This window comes from Parasteatoda tepidariorum, chromosome 3, assembly GCF_982258835.1.
Source record: "Parasteatoda tepidariorum strain Cologne lab strain chromosome 3, Ptep-v5.0, whole genome shotgun sequence".
NCBI lineage: Eukaryota > Metazoa > Arthropoda > Arachnida > Araneae > Theridiidae > Parasteatoda > Parasteatoda tepidariorum.
Window position 1 is genome coordinate 1,438,914 of NC_141757.1, and position 20,238 is coordinate 1,459,151.

A 20,238-nucleotide genomic window follows, 5' to 3' on the forward strand; every position below is an offset into this window, starting at 1 on the left:
CCTTATAACAGGTCATACTGCTTAAAATCGAACAAAAAAAAAACTTCGCATACATAAAATAAAGCATTTTTAACATATGCAATAATTTGAACAAATTTAAATACATTTCCCCAAAAAACTGAATCCACATAAAAACTTCATTGGAAGGTCGAAAAATAGATTTCCTTTTTTAGTTTCCCTGGTGATAAACTATTCAAATTATTGTTGTTAATCAATCAATATTTGTAGAAAGAGAAACAAAATGCACACTTTCTACCATAGAATATATTAAAAAATATATAAGGCAATTTTGCTTATTCTTAGTTTTTTTCTTCAAAAATACAATTTATAAAAAGTAAGATTCTCAAGGGCCCCCTGAGTGCCCGGGTGTGCCCATGCGTAAAGACGGTACTGAATACTCGATTAAATTTTTAATAATCTTGAGCGTAAAAAAATTCTTGCAAAGAACAAATTCAAAAACTTAAGATATATAAAGAAAAATATTATTTTCTCCATCTTTTCTTTACATTGTGATGCCATTGTCAAGCTTCACATTATTTTTTTTACTCTTTCACTTTTGGTTAAAAAGGCATGATTAACTATGAAAAGTCAGGGGATTGAAGTATTAAATTGACTCTATTTAGAAACATTTCGTTCATTTCCACAAAAATGTTCAGCTTATGAATGGTCAATGTAATGAATCGCTTAATATTAATAAGCATTAGTTATTAATAAAAGCAGCAGTTGAAGTGAATGATCTATCGTTTATTAATATTGACCCACGAAGTTTGTTCAGTTTAATAATTTATTCAAAAACTCCTAGTAATTTTGATGTCGAATAATTATATAAATTTCCTTAATGCAAAATATATGTTAATTATCATAGTTTTGTGACCATCTTAATGTTACATCATGCTGAGCTTTGTTTTGTAGTATATTTTACTGTAGTAAATGCACTGAAATTCATCCATAAACTGCTTCAAATTGTATATTATTCATTGAGTCTGTGGATCACTATTAAAATGCGTAACACTATTAAAAAAAAGAGAGATAAATTGAACTATTAAAACATAAATAAAAATCAGTATCTAATCTAAAGCGATATTATCATATTAAAAAATGGTTTCAATAAATTATGTCGAATGAACATTCTGCATTATTATTAATAACTGGTTAGCGTGCATCACCCCCAAGAAATATGATTATTCTTAATAATCGCCAATCATTATTAATAATAGCCAGATTTATTACTTAACCGTAACATGGACATCATGTTACTTCATTGTAAAATTTGATAAAATTGTCACACGCAAAAAAAAAGAACATTTTACATGAATATTTTATTTTCAAAGAATCTTCTACGTTACATATTTAGCAGAAAACTTTCTAAAATGACATTTACTGAATTATTAAATAAAAAATTAAGTAGGTATGGTTGAGAAGAAAAAAGACGAAATATTGATTGTTATTGACAGAAAACGGAGTTCTTAATTCAAAGACATATCTTAAATTATCAAACCTCAGTTTATAGTTTTTACAATAACTAACAAACGTTCATTATATGATCCTCTTTTGTACAGATTTGATAAAATTAAAAAATTTCTAAATCTAGAAAGAAAAATTTGGAGACATGAAGAATTAAGTGAAAAAGAATAATTATGAGCACGATATATCTGTTGCACAGGGTTGGAAGCGTTTTCATAAATAATCTGTATGATAATTTAAATAGAATTATATTAGTATATTGTAATAATTAGACCCATTTATTAAACGCACAGTAGTTTCTTTTAATAATGGCATGTTTTGCACGAGCTTATAAGCAATACTCTTGTATTTCAACATACATGCACTAATGGATTCGGTAGATTTTTTAAATACTTCCTATTTGTGTTTATTTTGCATGTTTCCTATTTGCATGAGAATGAGATACACGGACAAGTGTAAAACCGGTTTTAGTCTTGTAAAAACAATAGGTATCACCTAATAATTAAGATTTTACATTGAATCTTATAATGCGTGTAATAATTTGGACGGGGATTGTACATGTAAATATCATGCTCAATGGACTAATTTCTTCTGCAGTCTGCCATTAAGAAAACCACTTTAATTTTGCTTATTTTTCAAACAAATTATAATTTGAATTGAACATTAGACAAATATGCTATCTATATCAGAACGTAATTATATCCATAAATTAATTCTAAGCGCCATTAGTTTCAAGCTTATAAATTTTTCAATCTAAAAATGCAACATATTAAGATAAAAATGACGAAACGCCGACGGTTTTATGACTAGCTAGAGCAGTGGTTCTCAAAAGGTACTCCATGGGGGATATTTTTAGATCAGCAATGATTTTTAAAACTATATCCGAGCAATACTACGGCTAAAGAGCAACATTTTTATCCATTTCCATTGTTGGCGGTGTATTTTTATTGGCCCGAACATTACATGGTAAAGGATCAACATTAATTTTCATAATTTTTTTTTTGGCTCTCATTTGCATCAAATAATTAAATATTAAAAGGTATTGTTTTCCTCCGAAATAATTGCATACCTATTTTAAATCTATTTTCCTGTACACTGTAAAAATGCATTAAAATATTTCAGGAACAGATAACAGTCGCGTTTGAAAACCCCTTTTTATTCTAAATTAAAACAGCATCAACTCATTTTTGAGCAAAATACTTAATCTTTGAGTGAGAGTCGACAGAACAATCGAGGATTCTCTAACTGCTGTAATGACGCATACCCTTAAATGTCATTAAGGAGAGCGTTCACCCTCCAATCAGGTGAACCGGGTTCGAATCCCAGAGATAACTGGTCGATACGAATCTGCATCCGATTTGTACTAACCACGGTGCTGACGTGAAATTGGTCCTTTTACATACACAGGCTAACTGTGGAAGGTTCTTCCTCTCCATGCGGGGATGCAAATGCTATCAAAAAGTTCTCCACCACTCTTAATACTTGTCTTCTGGATCAAAATGACAATCGCTATGGAGTTGAACAACCCGAAAATTGGTTTGGCTGTTCTACGAATTATTATAAAATGATATTAAAAAATGATAGAGCGAATGAAGATCCTATTTTTCAAATAGATATTAGAAATTTTATTGAAGTGACCTCTCCCTGGACTGGGGCGCCACAATTATTATGGTTAAAGCAATCCGGAGGTCTATGGGTTTGATTCCTACCAACTGCCAGTCTGCCCTATTTTTAAGACAACTCAAAATATGCCTTTTAAATTTTGAATAAATGAGGTTTCAAATTCGACTATTTGTTTTGGAATGGGTTTGACGCATTTTTGCTCATGTTTTTTAAGGCGTAATATTTTTTCCCCACTATTACGCGTTAGATTGTTTTCTAAATAAAGAGTTGTTTCTTTATTATAAAGTTTCTATAGCAAAACATTATAAACGAAATTACTTAAATCAGTGTCGTCTCATGAACCGTTTTAAAATCATCATTTTTCGATTCAAATGAAAGATTCGGTGAATGATTAAGAACTTAATAAGCTTCGTGTATAATGTTGTGATGCATGCACACAAATTGTATTTAGTTAAGTAAACATAAAACTACGTTTGCGAGTTTGTTGTAACAATATACATTCGGTTTTTGAAAATAAACCAAAATGAGTTATGTTCACTAATATATCTTAATAGACTCATAAGAGGGAAATATTAGCACTCGGGAAGTTTGGTCAAAAGAGGCCGGGATAGCTAGGTGGGTAAGGCACTAGGTCCATTTAAAAGAAATCGTGGGTTCGATTCCCGCCTGCCGTAGACTCCCCGTGTAGTAACTGATGCACGTTAAATCTGTTGAGTTATAAAGTCCCCCATGTTCCCATAACAAATCATACCTCTGGGGGTATTCATCCAGGAGTTTTCTTGTCTTCTGAATTGAGTTTAAAATGAGTTAAGTAGTCGTAAACCCGAAAATTAGGTTGGCTGTTCAACGACGATTATATAATGTAAAATATAATATAAAATAAAATAAAATACATACAAGTTAAAAGAATCATTTCAATTTTCAAAGAAAAAACTGTTTTGAGCCAAAAAACAAAAATAATTTATATTATTTATTAGTTACGCCAGGTTATTTGTACGATCAACGTGACCGTTGTAGCATAAGCGGTCTACGTGACCATATTAGTATTTCATTGGTTACCTGTAACCACGTGTTTATTTTGTGTATAGCTATGCTTTTAAAACGTGTTACAAAAGTAAATAATTTAAAAAACAACGGTAATTAAAATTAAAAAAAATTTGTGCTGAAAATGAAATTCAATGGGAAAATGGTACTAATTCATTTAATATAAACACAAATATTATTATTGACGCTAATGATCATTAATTTCGGAAACAGTTAGTCATTGAAGTAAAATAATAAGCCTTGTACTAAAAGTCTAAATTAATTGCGAAATAGTACGAATTCGTTTAAGAGCGCGTGAAATATCGACAAACTGTTACGGTCAGCTTTATGAGATCTATGATTTTTTTTTTTAAAATATACCTATACTAGCTTAAATATTGCGACAGATTGTAAAAACACTACTATTTGCAATTTAGCCATACACTGTTTGATGGTTTGGGGCCTTTTGTGAAAATGTTGAAAGGTAATAAATCAACTGATCATGAAAGAGGACAGCTTTTTCTTTAACGGAAATTTATTTGCTTATGATGGTCCGTGAGATTCCTTAAACAGAAGGAAAAAAATTGTGACCGCTGAGAATTCTTTTTCTGTTAGTTTTGAAATGACAATACCATATTTTTCTACTGCTAAAAATATTGCCTTTTTATCACTAAAAGAAAAAAAAATTTAACCACTTTCTTAATTAACTCACATATTTTATGATAACATGATTTGTTAGTAGCAAATTTTACGACCAGTTAAATTTTTAGAAATCAGATGGTTGGCCATATTCTCTACTATCTAAAGTGCTTAAATCTTAGTTAGATTGTTTTCAATCGTTTCGTGACGGAAAATTTCACTTCTAAACACACTGTTAGAATTTTCATTCTGAAATTATTGTAAAATAATCGGCAGTAATCTGTCCATCCGATTAACCGTAAAGTATACGGTAAAAAAATGTTTTACCTTAACCAGGGGTCTGTCCAGACATTTTGTGAAAGGTCCGTTTTTCGTGAAATTGTGAAAAAATTACTCACATTCTTTCAATCAGGGTCCGCTTTTATGAATTTGTGCAAATAGGGTCCGTTATTGCAAAAAAAAAAATTTCAAGGAGTTTTTAAATTGTAAAGACATACATAATAATGCTCAACACTGTAAAATTATGATTAAAAAAATTAAATTTTAAAAAATAAACAACAATTGCTGCTTCTAAATTAGAGATGCAACATACAAATATTTGGTATTTAGCCTATACTGCTGAACGCAGAATATTCATTTTGGACGAATAATGGAAGAATCGTCTGCCAAAGACAAAACTTCCATTCGTTTACATCCATCTTTCCTGTTTTCTGCCCTGGAAAGGGTTTATTCGATTGACAAAATAATAATGAAGATAAACAAATTTTTGAAGGGTCCGTTTTTAAGTTAAAATATTTTGTGAAGGGTCCGTTAACGGACCCAAATTTCTTCTAAACAGACCCCTGCCTTAACGGTTTTCAAACCATTTACAACTAGCATAGTTTCAAAACCGTAAAAACGAAATTGAACTGGATATATTGAAAGGGGATATGGAGACAACGCTGCGACTCGAACCCCAGTTCCATCGGTTATGAGACTGCCAGATGAGTCCTATACTATGTATGCAGTTGAAAGGAAGTGAGCTTATTGGATGTGATGAAATTCGGGTTGTTTAATTTGTACTAGGTTAATTTGTACTAGAAAACAGTTAACAATTTCCCTGTCTCATTTATGGTTATTTAACTGTTTTGTTTGGATATGGCAAAATAACTATTAAATAAATTGCTGTTTAACCATTTTTCCCGAGAAATTTCAAACAGTGCAGATTCAATCGACCTCCACTGATCACTTCAGTCGTTTAATGAAAGCCATGTTCCAGAGTTGTAAAATATGTCTTTTTACTCATGTTTTGTCATATCAAAACATGTCTCACTTTATGTCAAAAGTATTTATAGCTCTTTAAAATACACCAGTTTTTTTGAAATGATAATAACATTATCATAGCTTCGGCATAAAATTTTTTTCATAGTAATTTTGAAATTATCTCTAATCTTTAAAAACTTGCTCATGGAAAACACTATTCAGATATAAAAAAAAACCTCTGACTCAATATCTTTATAATATACAGAACATTTCATTCAATATAAAATAGTTATTTCATTCCTTTACTTATTTAATGTTTGAGTTCTCTGCCGAGCTCTACTTTAAATGATTGGTTACCTATTGCACTTTTTTTTATTAGAGTTAGCATCAAAATATGAATTGGAGTATAGTTCAATAATATTAATAACAAAAAAAAATTATAGTTTAGGATTGAAGCATTGAAGAATAATGGAAAATTATAACTAATTGTAAATCGTAGTTAATACTGTTTATTATTTGTATTTAGTTATGAAAAGAAATTTTAGAAAAAACTAATTGAATTAGAATGAGCTTCATGTGGAATATGTCAAATAGAAAGACTGAATATATTTCACAAAACCTGCGACTCGGAGAAACAAAATGTTATTATATACTATCTGAATATCTCAAAACAAAACAATGCCTAAAACTGAAAGGAATAATACTGACGTAATAAAAGAAAATTGAAATAATTCCATTTCTTTTATTCATAATTATCTTTTGATCTCTCCGGTAGCTTTACGTTATTAGGAAGACAGGATTTTCTTTCTTTTTTTTTAAAAATCAAACACAAAATTTGCTATTGTAAATATTAGAAGCTAAACTGCGGTTTATATAGTGGCTATTGGGCGAACAAATAAGTTTTCTCCGTTTTCTATCAAAAATCAGCAGTTTATTGTGAAAAAAAAGGTCCCTTATCTTTTATTCTCCATTACTTTTCCCCATCCTTCGGAGAGGATACTGGAAGAACGCTTCATCTTTTGGCCACTAATCGATCCATTTCTTCTAAATATGGAAATTTCTGCTCAGGCAAACCATGTGCCGGAATAGAGGATAATCTGAAGGGGCAAGGTTTGGTGAATTCGGCAGGTGAGGTAGAGCTTCCCATTGAAGTGTTTCCAAATAGCAAAATAGACGTTCAATGTCTCTTGGTATCAGTTCGCATGGAACCCAGCTTCTTTGTTTTGGGGTCATTCCCAGCTATTTGAAACGATTGAAATTGCTTTCTGAGTCACTTGCAATGTAAGTTCTTTTTGAGTTCGGGATGAATCTTCTTCCAATGATTCTTCCGATTCCTTGTCTTCGTACAATTTCGAACCCTCCATTACGTTCGTTGTCTTCCACGTCAAATTCATCGTTTTTAAACTTCTAAAACCACACGATACCGATAAAATCGGGCAACAAATGTGCGAACGACAATGTTCGTTGCTGGATCTTGCGTCCGAGAAGTAGAAATTCTTGTTCATTCAATGTTTTGAGTGAGCAGTTGTTTGTTTGTGTTCTGCTGCAATTTCTTTTTAAAACCTTAAATATGCCGAATGATAATCGTCTCCTCAAACTTCGATACTTACTTCATTTAGGAAGAAAGAAGCGAGCAGTGCAGAAACGTTTTTGAGTGCACGAAATAAATGAAGCAAGATACGATGAAAGAGATGTGCTTTTTCATAAGCTTCAAAAAGACCCAAATAAATTTGATTAGCTTCTTTAGCTACGGTCTCTAGCTTCTACGAGCTCACAGAGCAAAATGACATCAAATTTTACAATTGACATGATCAAATAAAATTGATTAAAAGAATAAAATAATGATATCCAAAGAGGAAAGATGCACAAATAAAATCGTTTCAGGAGAAACGTGCATGCTTCACCGACATCCGATAAACGATGTCGACATAATCGCTGTAGTATATAGTGAAAATGCGATCATGTATTTTACTTGACCCTACGTCGCTATCGTGTCCTGCCACTCTTAGAGGCAACTACTGTTATTTCAGCAATTAGCATTCTATAGTGTTAACTAGCCAATTCGCTAGTTCCATGCCCTGGTTCATGCCTAGTAAACAAGTATAAAGAAGTAAAACTAGTCTAAAACACATATAAGGAAAACACGCTTCAAAATAAAAATTAATTATATTTCGTATCATTTTGCTACTTGTCAGACAGGTTTTTATACCAAATATACTCTCGAAATACAGCTCGAAATGCGTGTTTAAAAGAATGGACACAACTGGGAAAGCTTAAAAATGGATATAACTTTGATTCTGCTTTTTTTTTCTTCTAATGTGTAAATTATTTTTTTAAGGAATAAACTAACGGATCCAAAAAACAAAAAAAAAATACGATGTAGCCTAAATAACTTAGCGCAATTTGTTTTTAAATGAGGTATTAAAAGTCCTGTAAATTCGTAATAATGATATTTAACTTCTTCAAATTTGAATTAGAATATGGCTGAAAATATGTAATCAATATATGTTCAACAAAGTAAAGGAAAGAAAAGAACTATTTCTCAACTCAGTTATCATATGGCTCGCGTTTTTCAGGGTGCCTCCATTAACTCTAATTTTTAGTTCATAATTATTTCAACTACCGTTGATTATGGATTTAGTTTTATAAAAGCATAATTTTAAACAAAGTAAATATGAGATTTATGATTACTTTAGAAATACTCAATCGTTGAGCGTTTTTTCATTAAACTTATGTAACACACCTATATTACCCTCATCCACTTCATTATGTACTCATATATAATGTTCAGTTTCTGGAATCAAGAAAGTAAATTGCCTTTTAATAAGTGCTTTCTAATATTGCATCGATGTAGCCAAAGTGAAATGCAATAATGTGACTCAAAAATATTGAAACAAATTTGATAAAAAAAAAATTATCACGTAAAAAGCAGAAAATAAAATGTAAAGAAAAAACAGAACTATAAAGCGAGATCTCAAATGAACGAATAAGTAAGATAGCTAGATTACAAAATATGAAAAAAGAAACGTAAATAAAGGGATTTTATGGCGCGTTCTTGCTGCAGTACTTCTGTGCATTATATGAGCTGAAAAAGAATGTTCTAAAACAATCACCTAAAACTTAAATAAAACGAAAGAAACCTAATAAATATGAAAATTCAGTGTCATACAATTGCGAAATGATATTAATTTCTGTCTATAATCTTATGTGTTGTTTTTAAAAGACCTTCACAAAAGGTATTATTAAGTATCTTTTTGCGTGACAAATAAACATTTTTATAACAAAAGAATCTCTTCTAATTCACTCATCATTTGAATAAACCTTATTTTTATGTGTTTGGTGATATAAGATGACTTCATATATACAGGGTGATTCTAAAAAGATGGGAAAAATTTTAGGAAGTGATAGTGCACACCCAGACAAACAATTTTTATCAAAGGTCGAAAACAAAACTCAAAGGTGCTGGCGCATTTGGAAAGTTTTTTCATGCAAACGAGAAAGCTCCATTCCTATTGCGAGTTACTGCACTACGTTATTTGTCGCCAAGCTTTCGGCCGCTGCAGGGAAAGTTCGCCTATCTTTTCTTCGCCGTTGTACCAGCATAGCCGCTGCCGGCCACTGTTTTGAACACTTATCGTAATCACATGCCATTAAATTTGCTTTTATAACTTAACTTCATCGTTCTTTGCGTGTTTTTGCCTCATATAAGAACATAAACTTTGACGCCCTCTAGCGGTTTTGGGTTTTGTTTTCGACCATGCATTCTCTGATAAAAATTGTTTGTCTGGGTGTGTACTATCACTTCGTAAAATTTTTCCCATCTTTTTAGAATCACCCTGTATATATATGAACCGGTAACTTGGCGGCAAATAGTCATTAAACTACGCTAGAAAATCTGTTGCTCGAGAGAAATAGGTGAAAATGAAACACTTGAAATAGCAGCTTTCACACGTTAAGGAGGAATTGACGTTTTTTTACGAATCAATAATTAAAAAAGAAAAAATGACCCTTAAGCAGCTCCATCGTTTATTTTTTTTCTGGTTTCAGACACATTGCTAAAGTAAAAAATTAAAAAATCTTTTCAAAGCAAAGTGGCGTTGAAATTAAATATGATTTTGTGATGAGGCAACTTTTTCAGTTTATTATTATTTTTACTTGCCGAATCCTTGTATTCATTTTCGAATTAAATAATCAATAAATCGGTAATGTTGCAAAATCATACACACCATTAAAAAGCGGCATGTGAACAGAATCATTGGACATAATTTTATTGCTCGTCTGACAGTCAATCAGCAAGAATCTTCTCCGGTACTTTCGGTAGGGTGTAAAAAAGCCACACTATTCATGGTAGGTATACGTATATTAGTATACGTATCAAAACAGCACCCATTCAAGTTATACCGATTACAAGAAAGTCTTCTATTTTTTGGATTATTATATTTAAATTGTAAATCTGAAGAGAGTCATCCACAAGATGTGTGCCCTCGCTTAAAATAGTGAGTGTTGTTAAATCTGAAATGATAAGCGTACTAATATATTTAACAAAACTAATATCAGCTTTTTTCATGAAAATTAAGTGAATAAAACACAGATAGTCTTATTTTATTTTGTATCCTGTTTAGCAAGGATTGCCGTGCTGATGCTTTAGTAGAAATATATCAGAGCTCCATAAGCATCGGGCTAACAACGAGAGGTTTTCGTAGTATTTTGCGCAAATGCTGATTAGTTTCACTTAAAAGAGTTCTTCTCTCTTTAAATAAGTGTTCTTCTAGATTCATGGTTATGAAAGTAAAAATAAAGCATAATATTCACTGAATGGATGGGTGTTCAACGGTAGAAATTCGTGGAACCTAAATTATGAAAAACGAGAAACTAATCATTAACTCGTAGTTTACCACAATAGAAAAAAAACCTATTTTATAAACATTTTTATAAATTGAAATGTGCCATTTTCGCATAAAACTGCATTATTAATTGGAAATAATTTGTATTTCAACAACTATACCAAGATTTTTTTTGTATTAATTTTTGCGTATTAATTGTGTAAAATACTTGCATTTAATTTCAGAAATATATTCTGATGTAAGGAAAGGGCATAACATTCTGGCCACAATCAGCGCTATCTAAAAGAATACCTTTTTTAAAATCAAGAATTACCGAATTGTCGGCAATTAAAGCGATACATACCGCTGAAGCATCCACTTCGTAAAAGTGGAGCTCGCATTTGCCTCTAAATCGTTTTTGCTCGATCTTCGGACTAAAATGGATACATGAGCCACGATGGCTCAGGAGATAGAGCCTTCTAAAGAGATGAACCGGCTTCGAATTCCAGCAATGGCTGGTCGATACGAAATCCACATCCGGCTTGCACCGACCATAGTGCTAACGTAATATATTCTCAGTGGTAGACGAATCATGGGTTAGAGTCCCCTCGCCGTCAGGCTAACTGTAGGAGGTTCTCGTGGTCTCCATGTAACGCAAATGCGGGTTAATTCCATCGAAAATCCTGCACGAAGGCAAATTTGTCCCCAATACTTGATCCAGGAGTTTCCTTGTCTTCTAGATAGGGTTCAAAATGACAAAGAGTCAAACATCGGAAATTTCAGAAATCAGAATAAAGAGAAAACTTTCCTTTATAAAAGAGTTAAAATCAAACAAATAAATCTCTAAAAAGCTTGTGAGTTATGCGTTTACAAACATACTAAAAATATAAAAACTAAACGAAAAAACAAAAAAAAGAAGAAATTTTAGGACTCATTTACTCTAATTCACTAAAGTGTCGCTCAGCTGAAAACAATTGAAGAAAAATAAAATTGACAAAAAAAGGGAAGGAATTTAAAGAAAAAAATTTAAAAATGCAAAAGAGAGAACGAAAACTTATTATAATGAACAAATTTAAATTTTTAAGAAACGCCAAAGAACAAAACAAAGAAAATATATAATCTTGATAATCTCTTATCCGCAAAATAGTACTTTCTAATATTGTATCATTGTAGCCAAAGCAAAATATATTAATATAATAGTCTGACATCACCGTAAAAAGAAAGGCATTCAAAAATAAAATATATTAATAAAGAAAGCACGAAAATTGAAGAAAAGATTCGTAATTAAATTGCCAAATTACTAAATATGATATTAAAACCGAGGGAAGTGGGATAGATATTTTTAAACAGCGTTCATCCAGGGCTCGAAAAACAGCCCGTCCGCCCGTCCTCCACGGTCAAAAATTCTCCGCGGACAACGAATTTCTCGAATCCGACGTCCGCGCGGACGGCCATTTTCCCGTTAATGTTCGTGATACATTTTCAATTTTTGTTATGTTACAAGAGTCTTGTAAGTTACAAGGCAGCAAAATGACCCAAAATACAGCAACATACTGCGCATATATTGATGTTTTCCCACTCTGTCTGGGAGTACTGCAGCGGTTGAAAGGGGCTTTGCAGCAATAAACTTACAAAAAAACACAATACGTACTGGTCTTAAACAAGAAACTTTAAAAACAATTATGAACATCTACCTAAACGGAAAACCCCTCTCAGATTTCTGTGCCGAAACCTCTGTAAATCATTGGCTTGATTGTGGAACTGGCAAACGTCATATTTGATTCATTTAAAAAACGCAGTATCCTCGGATAAATTGAAATTCCAGATAACTTGACCCTTGTCATTTAAATTATTTCATAAAAGAAATACTGGTTACTAATAGTAACCTAGTATTTCTTTTATTACTGTATAATGTAATCCTAGTAACGACTAATTCATTGTGCAATTTATATAAATGTTTGTAATAAATAGGAGAAAATTATTTTTTTTATTCATTTAAAAGCGACGGGTTAGTTTCAACGGAGGACGGGTGCATTGTTGGACGAGCCGTCCTCGAGGACGGGAGTTTTTTCGAGCCCTGGTTCATACTGAAATAAAGAACCGCCTTTGATCTGACTTCTACCTTCGATGGGTCCAAATCAGGATTTGAGGATGAGGTCATTCTATATTCTACTGGATAATTCCAAATATATATTTAATTAAAGGTCAAATTTTAAATATAACTTCTTAATTTCGATAATTTGTGAAGAAATTATTACCATTTATTGAAAAAAGTTTAATTAAATATTCTAAGATTTTTTAACTACAGATTTGCTCGAATTCGTTTCGCACCTGGTAAAAAATTAATTTTGGTAACTAAAAAAAATTATGAAAATAAATTAAACATAATAATTTAAACCTAACACCATCTAACATAATACCATAATAAGAAAGTAATAGTAACATACAATCCATTCAATGTTTTGCATAGAATTCTATTACAATATTTAGACATCCATTTGGATTAGTTAGATTTTCTTATTTTTATTTATTTATTTATTTTTGATATATAAACATTGCTACAAATCCTTTTTATTCAATTATTTGATTGAAAATAGCATTTAAACAAATGTTTTTAGAAATATTAAAATTTCACGCAAGTGAATTAATATTGAACTTAAAATTATTCTTTTCATTACATAAGGCAATAAAGTACATATTTTCTACTTTTTTAATGCTTAAAACCAAAAATTAAAATTCCGAAACCCTCTTTCCCCCCCCCTCCCAATACATATTAAAAAGTAATGAAACGAAATTAAATTTAGAATCATAAATATGAGACTTTTAAGAAATTCTGTTTAAAATGCTATTTCTTAAAAAAAATAAGTATTGTAAAAAATAATTTTTCATGAGAATTTTACTTTGACTAGTCTCTATCATAGTGTTCACTAAATATCAGAAATTTTCTCTCTCTATATTTTTTAAAAAATGTAAATGATTTCAATATTCTCTTTATATTTTTGCCCTTGCTTTCATTAGAGATTTTGTGTGTGGGTGGGGGGGAGAGAAACTAGCATGATAAACGTTACGTATAACAAGTTTTCTACTGAAAACTAAACATCTGCTACCTGGCAAAAACGAGAAGTCATTAGCTTGTTCAAAACTATAAAGTTTTATAAACTGCATTAATAGTAAGCACTCGAGAAATTAGGAAATTATAAGATTTTCGTTATAAAAAATTTTCAGTGGATAATTTCATCAGAAATAGTAAAGATAAAGGATGTCATATTACTCAGGCTGTTTAAAAAATTATTTTGCTTCAGAGTTTATTTTATTGAGGTTTTAAAAAAATGATCTCGAATAACTTCTCTTATTAGAGAAATAACTTTCATGGTCATCATAAATACACTGTTGTAAGAATTGAAGAGAAATTTTCAGCGATTATCTCTAAAACTACTGGATCGACATTATGGAAATTTGATGCGTGTACAATACATTGATACACTACAAAACAAATAACCATTCAACAATTGCAACACAATCGTTAGTAATACTCGTTGAAATAAGAAGGTATGAAATGGCCACAGGACAATTCAGGTCAATTGCCACAGTAACTGCCTTATTTCAAGTATGATATAACGTTGCAAGGCCTGTATATCTATCTGTAGGAGGGGATTAACCCATTTTTGTTTTTGTTTATTTCATCTGCTGTTTCATACCTTCCCACTCCAACAAGTTCTACGCATGCGTGTGTATAACAATTATTGATTGGTTATTTCTTTTGTATTGCATCAATGTATGTACACATATCAAATTTCATTGAAATCCGTCCAGTAGTTCCAGGGATAATCGCTGCAAATTCTCTTCATTTATTATAGCAGTGTTACATTGCTTCAAAGTTTTTTGAGCAAGAAATTTTTTCAACCACATTCGTTCACATTTTTATTCCGCTCCTCTCAAAAAAATATTAATCATCATAAAAAAATGATTTTTTTTCCTTCCTCCGCAGGATTGGGGAATGCGTTTTGTTGAAATATTTCCTTCGTTATTTTTATGAGACACGCTTGCAATTATGTTGAATTGTTTTGCAAAAAGCAATCCGCCTACATCCGACATTTGTATCAATAAAATAAAACAGAAGCCAGGTATTTTTTTTTTGTTCATTTATTTCTTTTTATTGTAAACAAAAGGAGGAGTTTGAGTAGATTCAGGTGAAGTCGTAAAACATGTTTCTTGAAAGAACACTTGAAATGTGATGACATGGAATATATATTTGTCTTTCAATCAGATGTGATCTCGATATTTATTATTTTATGTATTGTTTTTCTCTCTCTCTCTCTCTCTATGTAAACAAAGTAATGGCGTCTCTTAGAAATGAAAAAAAAAATGAAAAGAATGAAAATATAAAAATGACAACGCTGATGTCGTCAGGGGGTACCAGCTCCGGAAGTCGCAAAAACACGAAACCTTTTCTATCGAGCGAGCACAACAAATACCTAAAAATTTCTCTCTCTCTTTCTCTCTGTACCCCAAAGGTTTTGTAAAAAGTTCAAGAAGAGAGCGACGAAATACAAAAATAAAATACATAAACAATTACAAAAGGAAGAAATTGTTCAAAAAACCTCCTTAAAAATATTTCTATTTTTGCTTCCATGTTCACTGTTGTGTGCTTTGGTTAATTACCATTATTATCATTGTTTTCAATGTTCATTTTCATTGTTTTCTTCCTTAAAATTTTTTATTGGTTTCAATTTTCTTATGTAATTTCTGCTGCATTGCGTAACTTTCCTTTGGAATTGCAGTATTTGACTGCCTTATACATGATTTTAGCTTTCTCTTTTTATTAATGATCAAATTATGTAATCAAAAATTCTATTCTTTATAATAAAAACAGTCAGTCTTAGATGGGGGAGTATCAATTTCAAAGAAGATACTGAAACAAATAAATTTAAAGCCGGAATCTAAAATAGATCTTCAAAGTTGAAGGAATGAAATAAATCAGCGAAGTAAACAAGTTAGTAAGTAAAGGGATGAATAAAGTAAAAGTTAAGAAATGTTGTAGTACAAAACAAAGTGTAACCCAATAGATTGTTGCGCAGCCTCACACGAGGGATAACACACCCCTACAGTTTGTCTACGGTAAAAACTCCCAGCTTCACAAAGTCTGAGACCGTCTGCTGCTGTGGAAACAAGACTCTAGGGCATTTCAGAGAGAGTAGATTATCTTCACTCTAGGGCTGGAGCAATAGATCGAAGAAAAAGATACTCTCACCGACCTTTAGCCAAAACCTGTCCTACGCAATGACCTCACACCCTAGTTATACCTCGTTACCATAGTCACTGCCATGAGACCAGGCGAATGGTCAGAGGAGTTCTTAATTTAGACTGACTATATACATACATAACAATATACATAAAACATTATAAGATTTTGAACAGAAGAAATGAGTGTAGATAGTGAGATTGGTAATGCTCGAAAAAAATCTTGTTCCTCTCTGTATTTTGGTCAAAATTTCAGTTTTAAAAAAATGGCACTTTGTTTTTTTTAACTCTACTAACGACCATTTTCTCTTCTTTTTTGATACCTCGTGCCCCAAACTAACTTAAAAAATTGACCCAGTTTCCTTGACAACGGCTGCAATCCGGCCTACCTGCCTTTCTTTCATATATGGCAACGTTACTTTTAAAAAGTAACGAGTAAAAGTACAAGTATTCTTATAAAAGTAAGGAGTAAAAAGTAAAAAGTTCTTATCTTAAAAAGTAACGAGTAAAAAGTACAAGTACTAAACAAAAAAAGTAACGATTTAAAAGTACATTTCTAGGAAATCGAAAATTCAAAGTAACCTAAAATTTTATTGAATAATATTCTTATTTTCTTTAATGATTTTGCAAAATTGTTGTTATTTATTTAATTATTTTTAATTTTTAAAGTTATGGATATTAATTTATTTTTAAATTCGGAAGAATATTATAATATAATTTTATAATATAATCGTATAATATAATTTTAAAATCAAATATAATTTTAATATCAAACTTTTTATGGATTTGCACGAAAAAGAAATTTTATCTATTGACTTTAATTTTTAGTTTATTATTTTTATTTATTTAAATTACCAGTGATTTAAAATTGATTTTACTCTTTAGAAACGCGTTTTAAAAACACAAACATAAACAAAGCAAACACAGGGTTTCAGATAACTTCGTGATCTTTGAGCTAGTAAAAGATAATTGAATGTGTAGTATAAGTTGAAACAGAAGGTATTTAAACACGAAGTTAGCTGTAAATGCATATATATTGCATCCACAGTTTTTTTTTTTTTTTTTTTTTTTTTTTTTTTTTTTTTTTTTTTAAGAAAGCTTACCGAGTTTTAGAAAAAAGTAACGATTTCATTCGACATTTCCGTTACAAATACTTTTACTTTTTCCCTAAAAAAGTAACGAAAGTACAAGTAAAAGTACTAAATTTAAAAAGTAACGAAATACAAGTAAAAGTATGTACTTTTTACTTGTACCGGCGGTACAAGTAACGAAAGTAAAAGTACTGCCATGTATGCTTTCTTTACAGTGCCAAACTTGAGACCGGTATTTAGAATGGCATTACTTGATACTGAATTTTCGTTCCTCTCTTAAGGTCAGGCAATCAAAGATGAAGACGAGTTGAAAGGTCGAAGGATAGTCTGCCTGTACAATCACAAGCAGTATTACCACCAGGGACACAACGTGAGCGATATTGATGCACATTCATGCACCCACCTCAACTACGAATTCGCTACACTCAATCGGGAAACATACCTCATGGAACCTGGAGATCCCGAACTCGATATACACCTCAACATGTTTCAAGTAAGTTCTCCATTTAAACATTTCAAAGATGAATGGAATTATCCACGGCTTAAACCATCCTGTCCAAAAATCCCTTTCTCCAAAAACTGTCCAAAAACCTATTCACTCAAATTATATCGCAATTTAAAAAAGAAAAATAAAATGTTAATTTTTGAACACGAAAAAAAATGAAGACAGGTTTTGATTTTATGAACAAAGTTTATTATTACTTTTAATATTGCATTATTTATCCTTATGCAAAAACATAATTTATCAGTATTAAAAGCATATTTATTCCTATTTATAGAATAAGATATTCACTTTTGTTGTTCAATGAATTGTGGGGTTAAAGTCAAAAGTCATGAAACTTTTCCTATTATATTATATTATTTTCCTTTAATAGGTTAAAGCAAATTGTATAAAAAGCATTAAATATCTATGTAGTTATTATGTATACAATGGTTACACATGTAGAATTTTTACCTTTTACCAATGTTCAAGGTTTTGGACACTTTAAGACAGTTTTAGTCTGTTTAGGACAACTTAAGACAGTAAAACCAAAATGCCCTGTCCAAAATCAGTTTAGGACGTTTAAACCCCAAACCCTGTTTAAAATTGAAAAATTGAGAAAACAATTTCATAAAAATGACGATTAGATCTGTCGCTGTAGACTGATTGTAAAGACACAGTTCCCAGCAGAACACCGAAGTCAAGCATCAATGACTGCGGTCAGTATAAGCGGGTGGATGACCACTTGGATCAGTCTGCGTAGGAGCCGAAAGTGCGTGGTACCGGCCCTCGTTAAAGTGTTCTATCGTAAAGTGCTTGAATTCGCGCAGGTAGTCAATCCGCCAAAGCATGGGGAGCTATTCCCTCTGCAGAGGATCAAAATTGCGATGGCATATCTTCGGATCATCCTCAGGGAATGTTTCCCAGACTATTGTCGCCATTGTACAGCTTCTAGTGCGACGCAAATAAAGTACCTACCAGATCTGTCGCATTTACTAAGTTTTGACTACCTGGGTAATAGCTCCGTAAAAATGTTGAAGAAAAAAGATTTCGTTTCTCCCCAGTATCAGCTTCCTTGGAAATAAACTTTTCTTTTAACTTCAAATGGATTCATATTTTTTTTTTTTAAAAAACTAAACATTTTTGTAAAAAAAATAAATAATAATAATTGTAAACTATAGCGGTGTCAAATGTTAAAAAAGAAAAAATCTTAAGTTTGATTGCAATTCCTGACCCAAAAGTCATGAATAACAAACAGTTATAAAAATTCTATATGATGAAAGGACAATCGTATTTATTGAATTTTAGCGCGATCCTGACCCATTCGAGGTTAAGAGGACTTTTCATGGAAAATTCTATTTTATCTTCATTCAAAACTTTAGAGAAATGTGATTTCAATTAAAGGTAAGCATGAAAGGTTAAAAACATGTTGCAGTGAGGGTGAGACCCGCGGGTCGACGAGGGAAAAGAATGGCAGTTAATTACTTAAAAACCTTTTTAGAAGAAAAACACCCATTAAATCGACTAAAATGGAACTGTTCAAATCATGATTTATTTATACAGAGTCTGTTTTATTGAAATGATGTGTTTTTGATTAGTCAGCCACCGACTTGAGACAGAAGAATCCCAAACTAAAGGTTCTGTTGTCACTGGGAGGGTGGCAAGACAGTACCAAAAAATATTCGGAGTTGGTGGAATCTGGTGCAAGGGTGGATCATTTCATCAATGAGGCGGTGGAGCTGTTGAACAAGCATTCTTTCGATGGTTTAGACGTTGCGTGGGAATATCCAAACTGTTGGCAGGGGGCTCTGGGTGTCAGCCCTAAAGATAAAAAGAACTACGCAGAATTTCTAGAGGTAAGAGACATTCTTCCTATCTGAACTGTGTGTATGAAGGAAATGCACAAAGAATACCAATTATTGTTCTCTAAAACATGTTTATTCTACCGAAAATAAAGAGAGGAAAACAAATTCTATCTAAAAAATAATGTGCCTCGTTAAAAAATGAATTTTGAAAAGAATGAGATTCTATTCGAATATCAGAAAAGTTGTTTATTTTACTTAATTCCACTTACTTATTTTTTTAATATTTCGATTACCTATCTGCAGTCTCTGGTCAAATTACGAGACGCACTGTAAGATTCGATGTAAAATTATAATTATCAGGTTATACTATACAGCTGTATCGTTTTTAGGCGATCGAAACCGGTTTACATTTGTTTATGTTCGTCTATCAATGGGTTAACATTGTAATGCAATGCGTTAAAAATAAATACAAATAAGAAGTATATAGAAAATCTCCTGAATAAAATCCTATTACTTGTATGTTTAAATATAAAAATATTACATATAAACTAGTGCAAAACATGCCATTAATGAAACATTACAGTGCATCGAATAATTGGGTCTAATTATTATAATATACTTATATAATACCTGTTATAATAAATATTCTAAATTTATTTAATATATCGTCTAATGTATCCGCTTATCGAATTTATATTGCGTATCGTCTAATTTAACCAAATGATACACAAACGTAAGCAAGGGGGAAACCAGTTTCAGTCTCCTAAAAACAATAGAGCTGTATAGTATCACCTGATAATACAGAT

General features: G+C 31.3%; 1 protein-coding gene across 1 annotated transcript in view; it reads left to right on the top strand.

Annotated features, from left to right (window-relative positions):
• The window catches only part of LOC107453635 (chitinase-3-like protein 1), a 41,826-nt gene that overhangs the window by 602 nt on the left and 20,986 nt on the right, over positions 1–20,238 (top strand). Inside the window, exons 2-3 of the mRNA XM_043049264.3 lie at positions 17,428–17,639; positions 19,226–19,483. Coding sequence (XP_042905198.2) covers positions 17,428–17,639; positions 19,226–19,483 — 470 coding nt within the window. The remainder of the gene's footprint in view (positions 1–17,427; positions 17,640–19,225; positions 19,484–20,238) is intronic.